We start from the raw sequence: 14,729 nt of genomic DNA on the forward strand, positions 1-14,729 counted from the left end.
GCACACCTAACATGATCTTCTCTACACACGTGCGCTCTGGCTTCAGCTGAGGACACTTGGTCTCGGGTAACTACAGTAACTGGCTTCAGTCCAACCTAAATGAACCCTCTTCCAGTCTGAGCAGACCACTGTACCAACCAGAGTGGAAAAAAGAAAATCATAAGTCAGACGGACAGATTATGTAACAGCAACCTAGTTGTGACAATTTATTTGCTATTTTCTCATAAACTGGATTAGGTCAACCGAATCTAATGAAATGTCTCTCTTCTACTCCATCTTGCCTGAAGAAGGGGCCTGAGTTGCCTCGAAAGCTTGCATATTGTAATCTTTTTAGTTAGCCAATAAAAGGTGTAATTTTGCTTGGCTTTTCTCTACATTCATAATGGCTAACACGGTACAACAACCTAGTACTTCTACTCCATTGTAAGCTACGCATGAGCTGGTGAAGCTAACTTGAACCATAAATCAGGTTTTGGAAAAAGACATGAACCACTATCTTACTGAAACTTACTGGAGCTCTGACACGACATGCAATGAGACACGTGAACATGTGGGTCACTTCTTATTCTAACTTTGTTTATTGAATGTATTAACTAAAAATGCACAACAGGCTTGATTGATTCCTAGCAAACTGTCTATGTAATTCATACACGGGAATGGATTTGTTTGCATAAATTGTTCTCAACGTTTGGTCAAACATAACGTAAATAGATCAGTTCAAAGTAGCCATTCCCTTTTGAATGCTAAACACTAGGATAAGTCCTCACATTAATGACAAGTTAGACTGCTCTCAGAACATAGAGGAACTTTATAAGAAAGGGCAGAGCAGGCTCTTCTTCCTTAGGAGACTGCGTTCCTTTAATGAGGGATGTGACGTCCTTCACATCTTCTAGAACTCTGTGATAGTCAGTGCGATTTCATACTGTAGTGTGCTGTGCTGGTAACATCACTTCAAGAGAGGCCAACAGAATCAACAAGTTAATTAAAAGGGCAGGCTCAGTTATGGACACACTCTGGACCCCCTGAGGTATTAGCAAAGGACAGGATTTAGTGCCATTATGAACAATGAATGCTACTCCGCTTATCAATGACACACTAACTCTGAGTACTTTCAGGCAATGACTTATTCAGAAGTGCATCAAGAAACACCACTGGGGGCTCCTTTATACTAACAGCAATACTTCTGCATAGCGCCTCATTGTGTCTGTGACTGCCAAGTCAAACGTATTCTTTCTTTTTATATGTCTCTTCCTTTTGAGTCATTCTGGTGTGTGTTCAAACCATAGAGTGTTTGTATACATATTTAATGATCTATCTGTTTTTGAATTAATTTAGTTAAAGAGTTTCTACAGTAAGTCAAATTTCCCCTGAGGATAAATAAAGTTCATCTGATAGATAGATAGATAGATAGATAGATAGATAGATAGATAGATAGATAGATAGATAGATAGATAATTCTATCTATCTATCATACTAACATTAATATCAATCTATCTATCAATCATACTACATTAATATCTATCATACTAACTTTAATATCTATCTATCTATCTATCTATCAATCATACTAACATTAATATCTATCTATCTATCTATCTATCTATCTATCATACTAACATTAATATCAATCTATCTATCAATCATACTAACATTAATGTCTATCATACTAACATTAATATCTATCTATCTATCTATCTATCATACTAACATTAATATCTATCTATCTATCTATCTATCTATCATACTAACATTAATATCTATCTATCTATCAATCATACTAACATTAATATCTATCTATCTATCTATCTATCTATCTATCAATCATACTAACATTAATATCTATCTATCTATCAATCATACTAACATTAATATCTATCTATCTATCTATCTATCTATCTATCTATCTATCTATCTATCTATCTATCTATCAATCATACTAACATTAATATCAATCTATCTATCAATCATACTAACATTAATATCTATCATACTAACATTAATATCAATCTATCTATCAATCATACTAACATTAATATCTATCTATCTATCTATCTATCTATCTATCTATCTATCTATCTATCTATCTATCTATCTATCTATCTATCATACTAACATTAATATCTATCTATCTATCTATCTATCTATCTATCTATCTATCTATCTATCTATCTATCTATCTATCTATCTATCTATCTATCTATCTATCTATCTATCATTGACAACAGACTAAATCAAAAGACAGAAAGAGCGCCAGTGCACTAAACTTACTCCTTTTACAAAAGCAGAGCCCGTACTGTGCTGCATTTCTCTTTCTATCTACTGAGAACAGAAAGAAGCCGCATAGTCAAGCTCAATTTTGTCCTTTCAACAAATTCAGCAGTCACCATAATTGAAAAATAAAAATGGATATTTTTTCGGATGCATAAAAAAATAGCAATAATGGAGTTTTCACAGGCAATTAGTGTACTGTGAGGCTGTCAAAGTGCCTTTCATTGTAACGATGAGGCCTCATGGTCCTCGCATCAACATCCTCACATGGTTTTACTAAGCAGCTAATAATAATAATAATGAAAATACATTTTATCTATGCAGCACCTTTCCCATGCTCAAGGCACTTCACAGAGTTTAAGAAAGGACGACAGGGTATACAGTATATAGCAGTGTACTAAATCAGATAAATAAATAAAGAAGATTAAGACAGTAAATTCAGAGTAAACCCTAACAGATAACATAATTGCTGGTCTAGCACACACACACAGGTTACATGAGCATCTTGACAGAGAGGTAAACTGAGAGAAGGATAGTAAAGTCAAGTAGAGCTAAAAGCCTTCCTGAACAGAAGAGTTTTGAGTTGTTTTTTAACAGAATTCATGGAGTCGGCTGACCTGATTAATTTTGGAAGGTCATTCCAGAGTCTGGGCACTCGCTATACAGCTGAAGGCCCTGCTGTCACCCATGGAGTGTAGATTAGTGTGGGGCACAAGATTGCCAGAATCAGAGGACCTTAGTTCGGACCTTAGTTATGAAAAATCCAAAAGCACAAATTTGTGAGCCACATTGGGGACGTTCTTTATCTTTGTAGACATCTTGTAATCATAATGTGGAAGTGCATGAATTGCGTGCCAACACTTGATACCTGCTGCATGAGCCCCTTATGCTGAGTCATCAACAACCACAACAAGCAGAGTCAACAAGAGAGACCTGAAATGTGAAGCAGTTTAACTACTTTACCGTAATTAAACCTTCATGCATATTCTTTACATTGAAATGAATAATTATCAGACTACAAGCATGCGCACCTATAATTATCAGATGAAGAAATATTCTGCCCAGCCAGTCAGTAATGCCATAATCATCTGTGGTTTGCTTTATTTACCTACAAGACGAGGTAGCAAGTTAACCACTGAAGTGCGGCACACTGGTGAAGTTACACTGTTGTTCTGCTTTAGTTGTGCCAGGCATCGAAGACACAGATTTACTGTAAGTGCCAAGCAGGCTCTGACAACATGGCCCTAACCTTCACAGTAGGTGGTGGTCCCGTCTGTTTTAGTGATGCCACATGGGCTACATGTGAAATCCTCAACTGGTGCCCACACAATTTAAATTCCAGGCTCTTTTGATACAACCAGTTAAAAGGGCAGCCAAGAGTCCATTGGCCTATGATTGCAATTTAACACCCGTAAAAAAAATCAACCAAAAAATACACAAAATATAAATGTCAGTCCCGATTGTTACTGATGTGCAATTCATTTTTTTCATAGCAGAAGAATGCGGCTGAAAACATGCGATACTACAAGAAGAAGTCCAACAAGCATAGTCTTGAGCCTCTGGCTCTTTGTGATAACACAGACGCTATGAAAATGAACTGCTTTTGAACAAGGAAGTGATGTTTTAAATCGTGGACGTGACTTTATGCAAGGAGGTGAAAGGTCACATTGGTGTCAGTTTTGAGCTTTTTTTTTATCAATGCTAAGATCACATTAATTGAGATTGGAAAAAAAAAAATGAGCTTTTAGATGCAACTATTTCCCAATTTAAAAATCTTGTTTTACCGCTAGTCTGCTACTTTTAGGTAAAGGATCAAGGATTACTGTCTCAAACTCCTGTGATTTGTGTGTTGCGCAACAGTAATATGTAATGCATAATCGCGCAAAAATTAATTTAACCTAATATGATTAGATTAACCTAAATCGTGAAGTTGTTGCTCATGTCAGAGTGCTTGTTTTACAGTAAATAGGCCTTCAACACTAAATACAAAGCAATGCACTTGAGCCCTTTTTTCAGAGCCACGATGTATTCAGCCCAAAGTTGCTTTAAGAACTTGCACTTTGCCAGCTGACTATTAAACTTCTAGTAATTTTTGAAAAAAGAAGCCAGGTAAGTAAACAATTGAGTTAATGCACTTTTCAGATTGAATGGTGTCAGTTAAGTGACAGTGAATTGTTTTCGTGTTTCTACAGCACACTAGGAGGAGTCCTAACTCCACTCACACATCTCATTTAGCCACTGGCACAAAGTCACTCAGTCTGTTTTGGACCTCCAAGGCAATGGCCTTTTCAACAAATACTCACCCGCCCTATGTGTTCTCCCAATATGACATCATCGTGGTCTAGCACCCACTTGTCCTGAGTACAAAGAGACAAAGAAAAGTTAACTAAGCAGCATAAAAACGAACACCTCAGAGCAAGCTTACACAATGCTACCTAATACTCTGAGCAAGCATGGGGGTCCAACATGCTACAGACCTCATATCATGCTGCCCTTTGTCATTTGCTATGTGTATGGAGCAGATTTAACGATCATAAAATTTACTGGTAACATACACTACAGGGACACACTGGTTAAATGAGGTGGGCAATGCTTAGGCCTGGAGGAGCACAATCATTACAAGCTTGTATTTCAATCAATCTGCAAATAAGCAGCCACTTTTCAGTCTGTCCTGGAAACCTTCCTGTAATTCTGCCCCTTGTTTACCCATGTAGGCCGTGTACATTTTGATTTTGTCAAATTATCAGGGCAGATTTGGATTGTTTAAATAGCACCATACAGTATTTACTTTGCTTGATTTAGGGTTCATCACTTGCAGTGGTGTTGCTCGAGTTTGGGCCGCTCGGGGCGGGACGGTGCTTCAATTTGCCGCCCTCCAACATATTTGAATATGCGAACCTATTTAAATAGAAAATTAATGTGATGTGTAGAGAAAAATTAAGATACATTTTGCATAGATTTATTCATATATAGAGAAACAGCAATCATTTTTTACATATAATTATTTATAAGAATCAACTAGACATGAATAGGCCTGTGGTGGGCTGCGCCCTGCCTGGGGTTTGTTTTCTGCCTTATGCCCTGTGTTGGCTGGGATTGGCTTCAGCAGACCCCCGTGACCCTGTAGTTAGGATATAGCGGGTTGGATAATGGATGGATGGATAGACAAGAATATCGTATAGACGCACTGATGAGCCGTGTTCTAATTATTAGTATTACGCTGTGAAAACCAGAACCAGTGTGGTGATAGGTGGGGATGTTTTCTGCGCAGAGCAAGAACACATTTGGATTGATAATGAAACTTAATTATAAATTGTAAATTAGTTCTTCGTAGAAATTATTATCAGTGTAATGTTTATGTGAGGATTTGTTCTGTTCTGTGTATTGTATTGTATTGACCCCCTTCTTTTGACACCCACTGCACGCCCAACCTACCTGGAAAGGGGCCTCTCTTTGAACTGCCTTTCCCAAGGTTTCTTCCATTTTTCCCTACAAGGTTTTTTTGGGAGTTTTTCCTCGTCTTCTTAGAGAGTCAAGGCTGGGCGCCTGTCAAGACGCAGGGCCTGTTAAAGCCCATTGCAGCACTTCCTGTGTGATTTTGGGCTGTACAAAAATGAACTGTATTGTATTGTGTTGTTTATTTTCTTTATTTCTGTGTCTGATGCCATCTCAGTAGAACAGTCTGAAAATCATTTTAGAAGTATTTGTGGATATAAATCAGAGATTTTTACATTTTTCATTCATTTTTCCAAACCCTGCTGCTTACACATGAATTGTACTGAGCCTTTTGGCCAATAATGCCGCCCCCAAAAATGTGCCACCCGGGGTGGACTGCCCCCTCTGCCCACCCCTAGCTACGCCACTGATCACTTGTGACAACTGAGAGAACATCATTCAACCCGAGTCCTTATTAGAAATTCTTTTACAAGGAGTTCACCTGACTCAAACTGAAGAAAGCGAGAGATTAGGTAAAAAGAAATTCTGATGTCCCTAACATTCAGATTAGGTTTATTTGTAAATTGTTCTTCGTCATTACACTTACAATATGACAGACTTGTTTCAATATTTGTTTAAATCTCAAAGCTAAACTTGCAAAGACAAGAAAAAAGGTGTCCATTCAGGAAAATTATTCTTTTACACTGCATTAGCAGTTCTGCTCCTGATAGTCACATTGGCTGAACCCAAAACCTGCCACCATTACAGCCCTCTGTGGGGACGGATTTGTTCAACCCCAGAATTACAGACTGGTAAAGAATATCTGGGTATACAGGAAATAAAGTGAAATGTAAAAATGCAAACAGCTCTACATGAAGTTGACTACTGACTGCTACTTTTGACTTTATTAATGCTCTCCAGCATTCTGCACAATACGTTAAGTACATGACACATTATTGATAGATAGATAGATAGATAGATAGATAGATAGATAGATAGATAGATAGATAGATAGATAGATAGATACTTTATTAATCCCAAGGGGAAATTATTGTTCAAAGAGTGAAATCTTTCTTCTATTATGCTAAACCTGTTCATCCTGAATTTTGTATTTCTGATCCTAACACTGGCTACAGGGCAAGGCAATGCCACATATGAGCAGATGAGCGAGTTACAGAAGAAATTAGGGTTAGGGTTAGGAGACTTGTGTATTTAGTGCATAGAAGAGCAAATGTCGAATGGTTTTCATGAGTGACTGCAATACACAGTTGGTCGACACTAGAACACATTTTGTTAACTGTTTTACAGAGTGAATGGCGTTGAAGAGTAACTCCCTTCCGCTATTCATTGCAGATTGGATGTTCACCGTGCAGTTGCCATGTTCTCATTATTTTCATTTGGCATGTTCCAGATGGTTTGGTTTATTCATACATTTCAAAAGAAGAACTCTAAGCTTTAAATTAGTCTAGTATGACAATCCAACCCAGGGAATGGATTTGCCTTGAAGCCAAAGTGATCAGAATAAGATCTGGCAAATCATGACACAGTATTGGAAAAAGCCGATTTAAAAAAGATGGTAGTTATAGCGGAGCATTCCTCCATCTGAAATGATTACGATGTCAGAGAGACAAGAGTTTGGCAAAACTTAACTAAATCTGTTTGTCCGTTATGGCAAACCTGTTCACCTTGAACGTTGTGTTTGGGAGCCTAATGGGGTATGACAAAGGCAGAGAAGAGAAGATGAGCATCTCACAAAACTCAACGGAGATTGAGGTGTCCAGACTAATGCTGCTAAGCAAAACTGAGGATGGCTAGTCCTGCAGTGATTTATTAGGCAGCATCATAACTAAAAACAAATGCTTACTTTACCAACATTCAAGCAATAATTCAAAAGTGACCGTGCAAGTGCATTTCCACACGTGCGAAAATGTGAGAAACGGTCATATTGATCACTAGGGTATAAAAGTGTTATGCAAGTGGGAAGGTAAACGTCTTTTCCTCCAGCAGCCTCTAGCAGTCAAAGTCGCATTGTCACCGTTCCTCTCCAGATTAAAACTGATTTTCGTGAACACGTTCAATTACAGTTCCATTTTTTATTGTCACCTACTTTGTGTTTGAATTGTATGCACTGGCAATGCAATTCTTTCCCAACTTTTTTTGAATGTGTGGATACAAGGAATTTGTTGATTGAGTAAAGAGCTTGATATGCAAATGCTGAAAGTTAAGAGTAGTAATGCATGTTCATGTTTGATCAGAATCAGAATCACTTTTATTCGCCAGTACTAAATGTACAGGAATTTGACTATGGAGATTTGGGGCAGCTTATAACACAATGTCACATATAAATAACATAAATAGCGCAAGTTAAAAGAGAAAAACTTTATACATAGTGGCAGAACAGTACAATTATAAAGGAGATGTGCAAGTGGAAGTGTGAGTGTGTAGCGTGTATGCATGTGCACACACACACACATACACTGTACACACACACACCTTCATCTCTCTCTATATATAAAATCCAACGTCTGTCTGCTTTTCACTAGAGAACTACTTAACAGATTTAGAGAGGAGAGAAGCACGCGCTGATAAAGCTCATTGCCGCACCCACCATATAACAAACCAACTCAGGATCCCAGATTAGGACCCGAGTGCAGCCATGACACCTCAGCACCACACTAGTTCAGATGGAATGGAACCAGTGGGAGGTGTCTTATGGTGGCTGGAGTGCCAATTCTGCCACCAACACCCAGGTTGGAGGGCCTGCAGGGTTGGATGCAGATTAACATCATGCCCAGGACGGAGCAATTGCAGGTTAAGGGCCTTGCTCAAGGGCCCAACGAAACAGAGTCACTTTTGGCATTTACAGGATTTGAACCAGCAACCTTACGATTACCAGTGCAAATCCCTGCCACAGAGTCACCACTCTGTGTGATGTACCAATTTATTTGTGCAAATCCGAGAGACATGCAGTGGGCCAAGGGGAGCAAGGCGGAGACCTCCTCACTCACGTGCCAGCCTCCGGGCATACTTTACCTCTGTTTAGCTAGCGAACGAGAGAACTACTTAATGGATTTAGGTCAGGTTTTTTTTCTATAATTTGCTTGAACATTCCGATTGATTTTGCGACTTCTCTCGTCACGCTAAGTATCACAGTTCGCTTTGCAGGAGTGATATATTTGCGCTAATCCAAGAGAGAAGCTGCAGGCCGAGGGGAGGGGGAAATGTGACAACAGGGGTCAGGGCCCTCCTCACTGTCCTGTTTCACTACCATGTGGGCGGAGCCACAGGGGACGGCTAGTACTGTATATGACAGAACACATGAATATACAAAGATGTCAGGCTAACCAAATGTTTTGAGAAGACTGTGGTTTTGGGAAAGAAACTCTTGAGGTGTCTGTTAGTTTTAGTTTTAATTGACCTGAAGCATTTACCAGAAGGAAGTTTTGGAATAAGTAATAAGCTGGGTGAGATGAGTCCATGGTGATCCCATTGACATGGTTAGTGATACAAGATGTATACTGGTTTGAAAGAGATGGAAGAGCACAGCCAATTATTTTCTCAGAAGATTTCACAACATGCTGTAATTTATTTTAGGAGTGTGCTGTTGCTGAACCAAATCAGACAACAATGGAGAATGTGATTACTCTTTCAATTATAGCTTTGTAAAACTGAACTAGGATTGGCTGGGAAATATTTAATTTCTTTAGCTGGTGTTGTCACACACGCACAAGTAGGGAGCAACGGACCGGCTCAACGGAGCGTGATAATACACAGAAAACGGCTTTGGAACAGAGTACTAACACCTCTCTCTTTTATTTAGCAGAAAAACAGACAAATAAATAAACCTTTTTGAAGATCCACAGTCGATTTCCCTTCCGTGTTTACGACAACCGCTACCTCCCTCCTATCCCGTCTGGATGACATCACTTCCGGCTCCAGGTTTCCACGTCATCTCTGGTACTTCCTGGATTTTCCCAATCATGTCCATTGTACATGATTTCCTGTCCATCCCTTATATAAATCTGGCTATTTCACCAATACGGTTGTCCTTGTTGTGATTGAATTTCTTTGAATGCACAAGTCTGAGAAAGACTACTGGACACTTCACTATATAGGGAAGGCAAACCCCCAAAATGTTTTGAGCGTGTTGTCGCTTTCTTATATCTTCACAGTGTAAAAAGTACAACCACTGCTGAGCCTTTTTAGTAATGAAGAGGTTTTAATGTCCCAGCTTAGAATGTTTGTGCTTGTCATCCATCCATCCATCCATTCATCCTCTTCCGCTTATCCGAGGTCGGGTCGCGGGGGCAGCAGCTTGAGCAGAGATGCCCAGACTTCCCTCTCCTCGACCACTTCTTCCAGCTCCTGAGGCGTTCCCAGGCCAGCCAGGACACATAGTCCCTCCAGCGTGTCCTGGGTCTTCCCCGGGGCCTCCTCCCGGTTAGACATGCCCGGAACACCTCACCAGGAAGGCGTCCAGGAGGCATCCTGATCAGATGCCCGAGCCACCTCATCTGACTCCTCTCGATGTGGAGGAGCAGCGGCTCTACTCTGAGCCCCTCCTGGATGACTGAACTTCTCACCCTATCGTTAAGGGAAAACCCAGACACCCTGCGGAGGAAACTCATTTCAGCCGCTTGTATTCGCGATCTCGTTCTTTCGGTCACTACCCACAGCTCATGACCATAGGTGAGGGTAGGAGCGTAGATCAACTAGTAAATTGAGAGCTTTGCCTTACGGTGATTGTTGTGCCCAAAAATTTGAAGGATTCCACCGTATTGATTACAGTCTAGTGGGAGATGTTGTAAGTGCTGTTTGTGAAAGTCAATGACTGTTTCCAATGTCTTGGTGAGATGAAGGACCAGGTTATCATCTAATTACTAATTGATGAATTGATCGATAATGGTGGTGTCATCAGAAAAGTTAATGTTTTTTAACGGAAGGATCAGTGAACCTGCAGTCATCGGTGTAGAGGGAATAAAATAAGGGGGAAAGTACACAGCCTTGAGGGGCACCTGTGCTAATATGGAGACAGTCAGAGGTGGGAGCCCACACAAATGTACTGTTTCTGGTTTGTCAGAAAACTGTCAATCCATTTACAGATGAAAGGATTCAGTTCAGTCTGTAGACGTTTAGTTAACAACTGTTCAGGGACATCGGGGTTAAAAGCTGAACGGAAGTCTACAAAGCAATCAAAGCAGATACAACTATGAGGTCTCGTGTCAAATAATATAAAAAAATGCATGATTTGTGATATTTGTGCAGGGCCAATGTGCAAACTGATTTTTTTTTTTTTATCAACAAGATGTGTGATCGACACTCAAAATTTCATAACAGAGCTAAATCAGCTTTTCTATGGGAGATTTGCTGAAAGAGGCCACACGGACAAATCTAGACATTAATATTTTAAGGAAAAAAAAAAAAATTCAAAATGATTTTAATCAGACAGAGCAGAAATATGTTGCAAGTCTATGCAAATCATGAGGACTGGCCCTCTGCTCTCTTTGTTACACAACTTTCCTCTTTGATCTACTTGCTTAGGCACGCTTTGATGCTATCAGCTTTTATTGCTGAAGTTGTTTAACTATTCTTCTGAAGACACACCCTGTAGGCTTGTAAACAGACTCTCTCCTTACAGATGTGGGACATGTTTTATAATCAAAGACATCAAAGAGTAATGCTGCCATTTTGCCTGACAAGGACCCCTTGTGGGTTCGTATGGGTTGAACTATAAAGGCCACCCATAACATTCTTAAAATTCAATTTTGCCCACTGCAAGGTGGTAAGATCTCAAAGTGGGTTAAAACTGAAAGGCTCTCTGGACTCTATCCTATCTACCCAAAAGAGTGGAGGATTTGTTTCTTCCACACAAGTAAGCCCAGAACTTAGAGAGAGAGACACAGTCCAATAAACTACAATCCGCATTCAGTCTACACACTCCAATGAGCAGATTAAATAAGCTACTTTATGTTTAATTAAGCTTCTGCTTAACGCAATTGTTAAACAAATTCTATTAAGAGGTGCAAATTATGCAGTGTTGATGAAAAAGGGGGCAAAACATGTCAAAGACAGTGCAGAGAAATTAAGAGATCAAAAAATATAAATCTAAAAAAGGAAATGAACATTTGCTGCAAATGATGTTGCACTAGATGCTTTTTTTCTGGAGCGCAGTATAAAATGCTAGAGTATTGTGTTAGTGTGTTATTTATTCAGGGCAAAAAGCCCAACATATTTATGGCTTTAGCTAATTTTCTTAAAAAGAAAAGAAATGTGGTCTATTTGTTTAATTTATGAAATACGGGTACATATGGAGTCTATATATAGTATTTGTAATAACTTCTTGTGCTCCTTTGTGTGGCTTATATTGGGTGGGCATAATGCTAAAATACAGTATAGCCAGTAGTTGGCATTCACAATAAAAGTTTTTATGTTCTTTTTCTCCCAGCCTAGTGTTTGAATAAGAAGGTACACACCGATGAAAAACAAGCAAGAAGTATGGTGTTATTGCACTTCTTCACAGCAGGAACACAATGCCATCTGGTTGGCATAGCACAGGCAATCACTGTGGGCCCCTTACAACCGCCACACATTCTCTTTCATCTTACCTGTGTCACTGGGTACTACACTCAAATGTGCATGGGTGTCCTTCTGCAATTTCTTTTTGTTCTTTAATTGGTTTTCATGTTTATCTCCAACAATAACTTTACCAGCTTTCTTGCTAAAAATGTCCATTTGTAGGTGGTGAAAAGTGGCATTGAAGGAATGCATACAATTAGATAAATAATTAGATAGATACTGCACTACACATGTCAAGAGATCAAACTTGTGTCACAGAAACAGCCCTAACTCCTACACTGCTATTGAGGAGAAAACATTTTAGTCATCCATACAACAAGAATTGGGGTTAATCAGACCATTCACGTAACTGCCTTCTGCAGTAGCTGAAATCTGAAGACATTAGTAAATGTAGAGCTAATCTCAAATCTCCCCACCAACCCACAGCCTTCCAGTAAGATGCAAGGACTGAACTTATACCATTTCACTGGACTGTTGTGGATTTGCACAAGAATGTTGGATTGCTGTCCATCTGTAACATCTGTTTTTGGTTCAGCATGAGATTATTGACAGATGACCTCACATTCAGTTTAATTGTTCTACAGTATGATGCATTGTGGAATTAAGGGTTGACTCGATTGTCCTCCAATTTTCAGGGAAATCTTGGTGGCAGGATTGGCACTCCAGCCACCTTGAAAAAAAACTTCACACAGCTACAAAATGACAGATGGGACTCCTTTCTGCTCTCCGTGAGAGTAGCTCTGCTGCAGACGTCCATAGGAAGGCTGCTCGTGTTATGAAGGGGATGGGGAAAGCTGTTGGGAGCCTCATCCCTGGAAGAGCCAGTAGGGTCAGGCCTGTTGAGAATCGGAACTGGTGTGGCGCCGACACACCACCTGCTGTACAGCAACACTCGGGTCCTAATTTGGGGCAGACAATCTAGGTAGGTGCGTGCAACATCTTGTTTCTCCGGCATAATGATCATCTTCCTCTGCTGTCAGACGGAGCTTTGTAAACTCCACATTTCAATTGCACACTTTCTGAGATGTGCAGACCTGGGGCTGGCCAGAGCTCTTTAGGTGGGTATACTTTTTATTGGTTTGGTTGCTCTGATGACTGTCATACTCATATAGTAGTTGTTGCTGTGGCGGCTCAGCTCCTTCTGATGGTGTCCAATGTCACTCCTTTCCACAAGCGTATTATGAAACTCAGATTAAGGCACTATCTCGGTGCTTTGTCTGTTGTCTCAGTGTATGCTCTGACAGCAGTGAGTGATATCTCAGGGAGGGAGACATTTTATTTACAGCTTTGTTTGGTGGTTGATGGGTACCAGCAATAGAACACTCCTCTGGTCATGGGTGATTTCAATGCGGCCACTGGCACTGAGAGGGCTGGCTATGAGGATTGCATTGGTCCCCATGGGTCTGGTGACTATGGTGAAAGTGGCTCCATGTTCTTTGACTTTGCAAAAGGTCATGAGTTCCAGATTGTTGGAGCCCGGTTCCAGTGCCCTGAACCACATAGTTGGACTTGGTACTGCAATACTGGTGGTACAGTGAAAGTGATCAATCACATCCTTGTGGGCAGACTCTGGATGTTCTTACAAAACTGCAGGGTGTACAGAAGTGCCCAGTTTGTGAATTTTGACCACAGACTTGTTGTTGCTACTCTGAAGATCCCGCTTAGGTCCAGTAGGCTGCCATCTACTAGGAGAATGAGGATGGACCTGGCCAAACTATAAGATCAGGCTGTTTCTAATGAGTTTGCACTCAGTTTGTGTGAACAACTTACAGACTTGGCTTTGATCCTAATGTGATGTGATAGACCTTTTGTGACAAGACCCTGAAGGTTACTGAGGGTTGTGTTGGTGTTACCATTGTTCCCAGAAGGAGGTGTTTCATCTTGCAGGGAATCCTCAATATAACCGAGAGGAGTCACAGCACATGATTTGACGACAACTCAGGTCTGTACTAGAAGCTGAGAAGAATGCCTGTGATGGCTCTGAAGCAGATAAGAAGGCATTTCTTAGAAGTATCTGTGAGCAGATTGTATGGTCTAGTGACCTACGTCCTACTTACAGAGGAATCAAAGAATTATGGATATTTGAATGTGTTCTTTAGAGAGTTACAGTCAGGGCAGGTGATGGAACGGACCTTTGGGTGACCCACTGGGCTAGTTATTTGGACCAGCAGTTTAAAGCTGATCGTCCATCTAGGACATTGGACATCTCTGGGTCCACATTTCTTGAGGATGATCCTCCAATTTGCTGTGAACCACCCAATTTCACTGAGGTTTCACAGTTGGCAAACCAGCTGAATATTGGAAAGGCTGCAGGGATCTATGGTATCCAAAGTGAACTTCTCCAGGCTGGTGGTAAGGCTGACCTCCTGGAATTGTAGGCAATCTTTGCTTCCATTTGGGAGATGGGTGACATTCCAAGTGATGGGAAAACGGGACTTGTCATCCTTATC

The 14,729-nt window shown here is 40.3% G+C and overlaps 1 protein-coding gene across 1 annotated transcript in view; it reads right to left on the reverse strand.

The window, feature by feature from the left end:
- Positions 1-14,729, reverse strand: part of fes (FES proto-oncogene, tyrosine kinase) — a 155,518-nt gene that overhangs the window by 41,190 nt on the left and 99,599 nt on the right. Inside the window, exon 13 of the mRNA XM_039773045.1 lies at positions 4,572-4,625. Within this exon, the coding sequence (XP_039628979.1) occupies positions 4,572-4,625 (54 nt within the window). The remainder of the gene's footprint in view (positions 1-4,571; positions 4,626-14,729) is intronic.

Source organism: Polypterus senegalus, chromosome 12, assembly GCF_016835505.1.
Source record: "Polypterus senegalus isolate Bchr_013 chromosome 12, ASM1683550v1, whole genome shotgun sequence".
Classification (NCBI taxonomy): Eukaryota; Metazoa; Chordata; class Cladistia; order Polypteriformes; family Polypteridae; genus Polypterus; species Polypterus senegalus.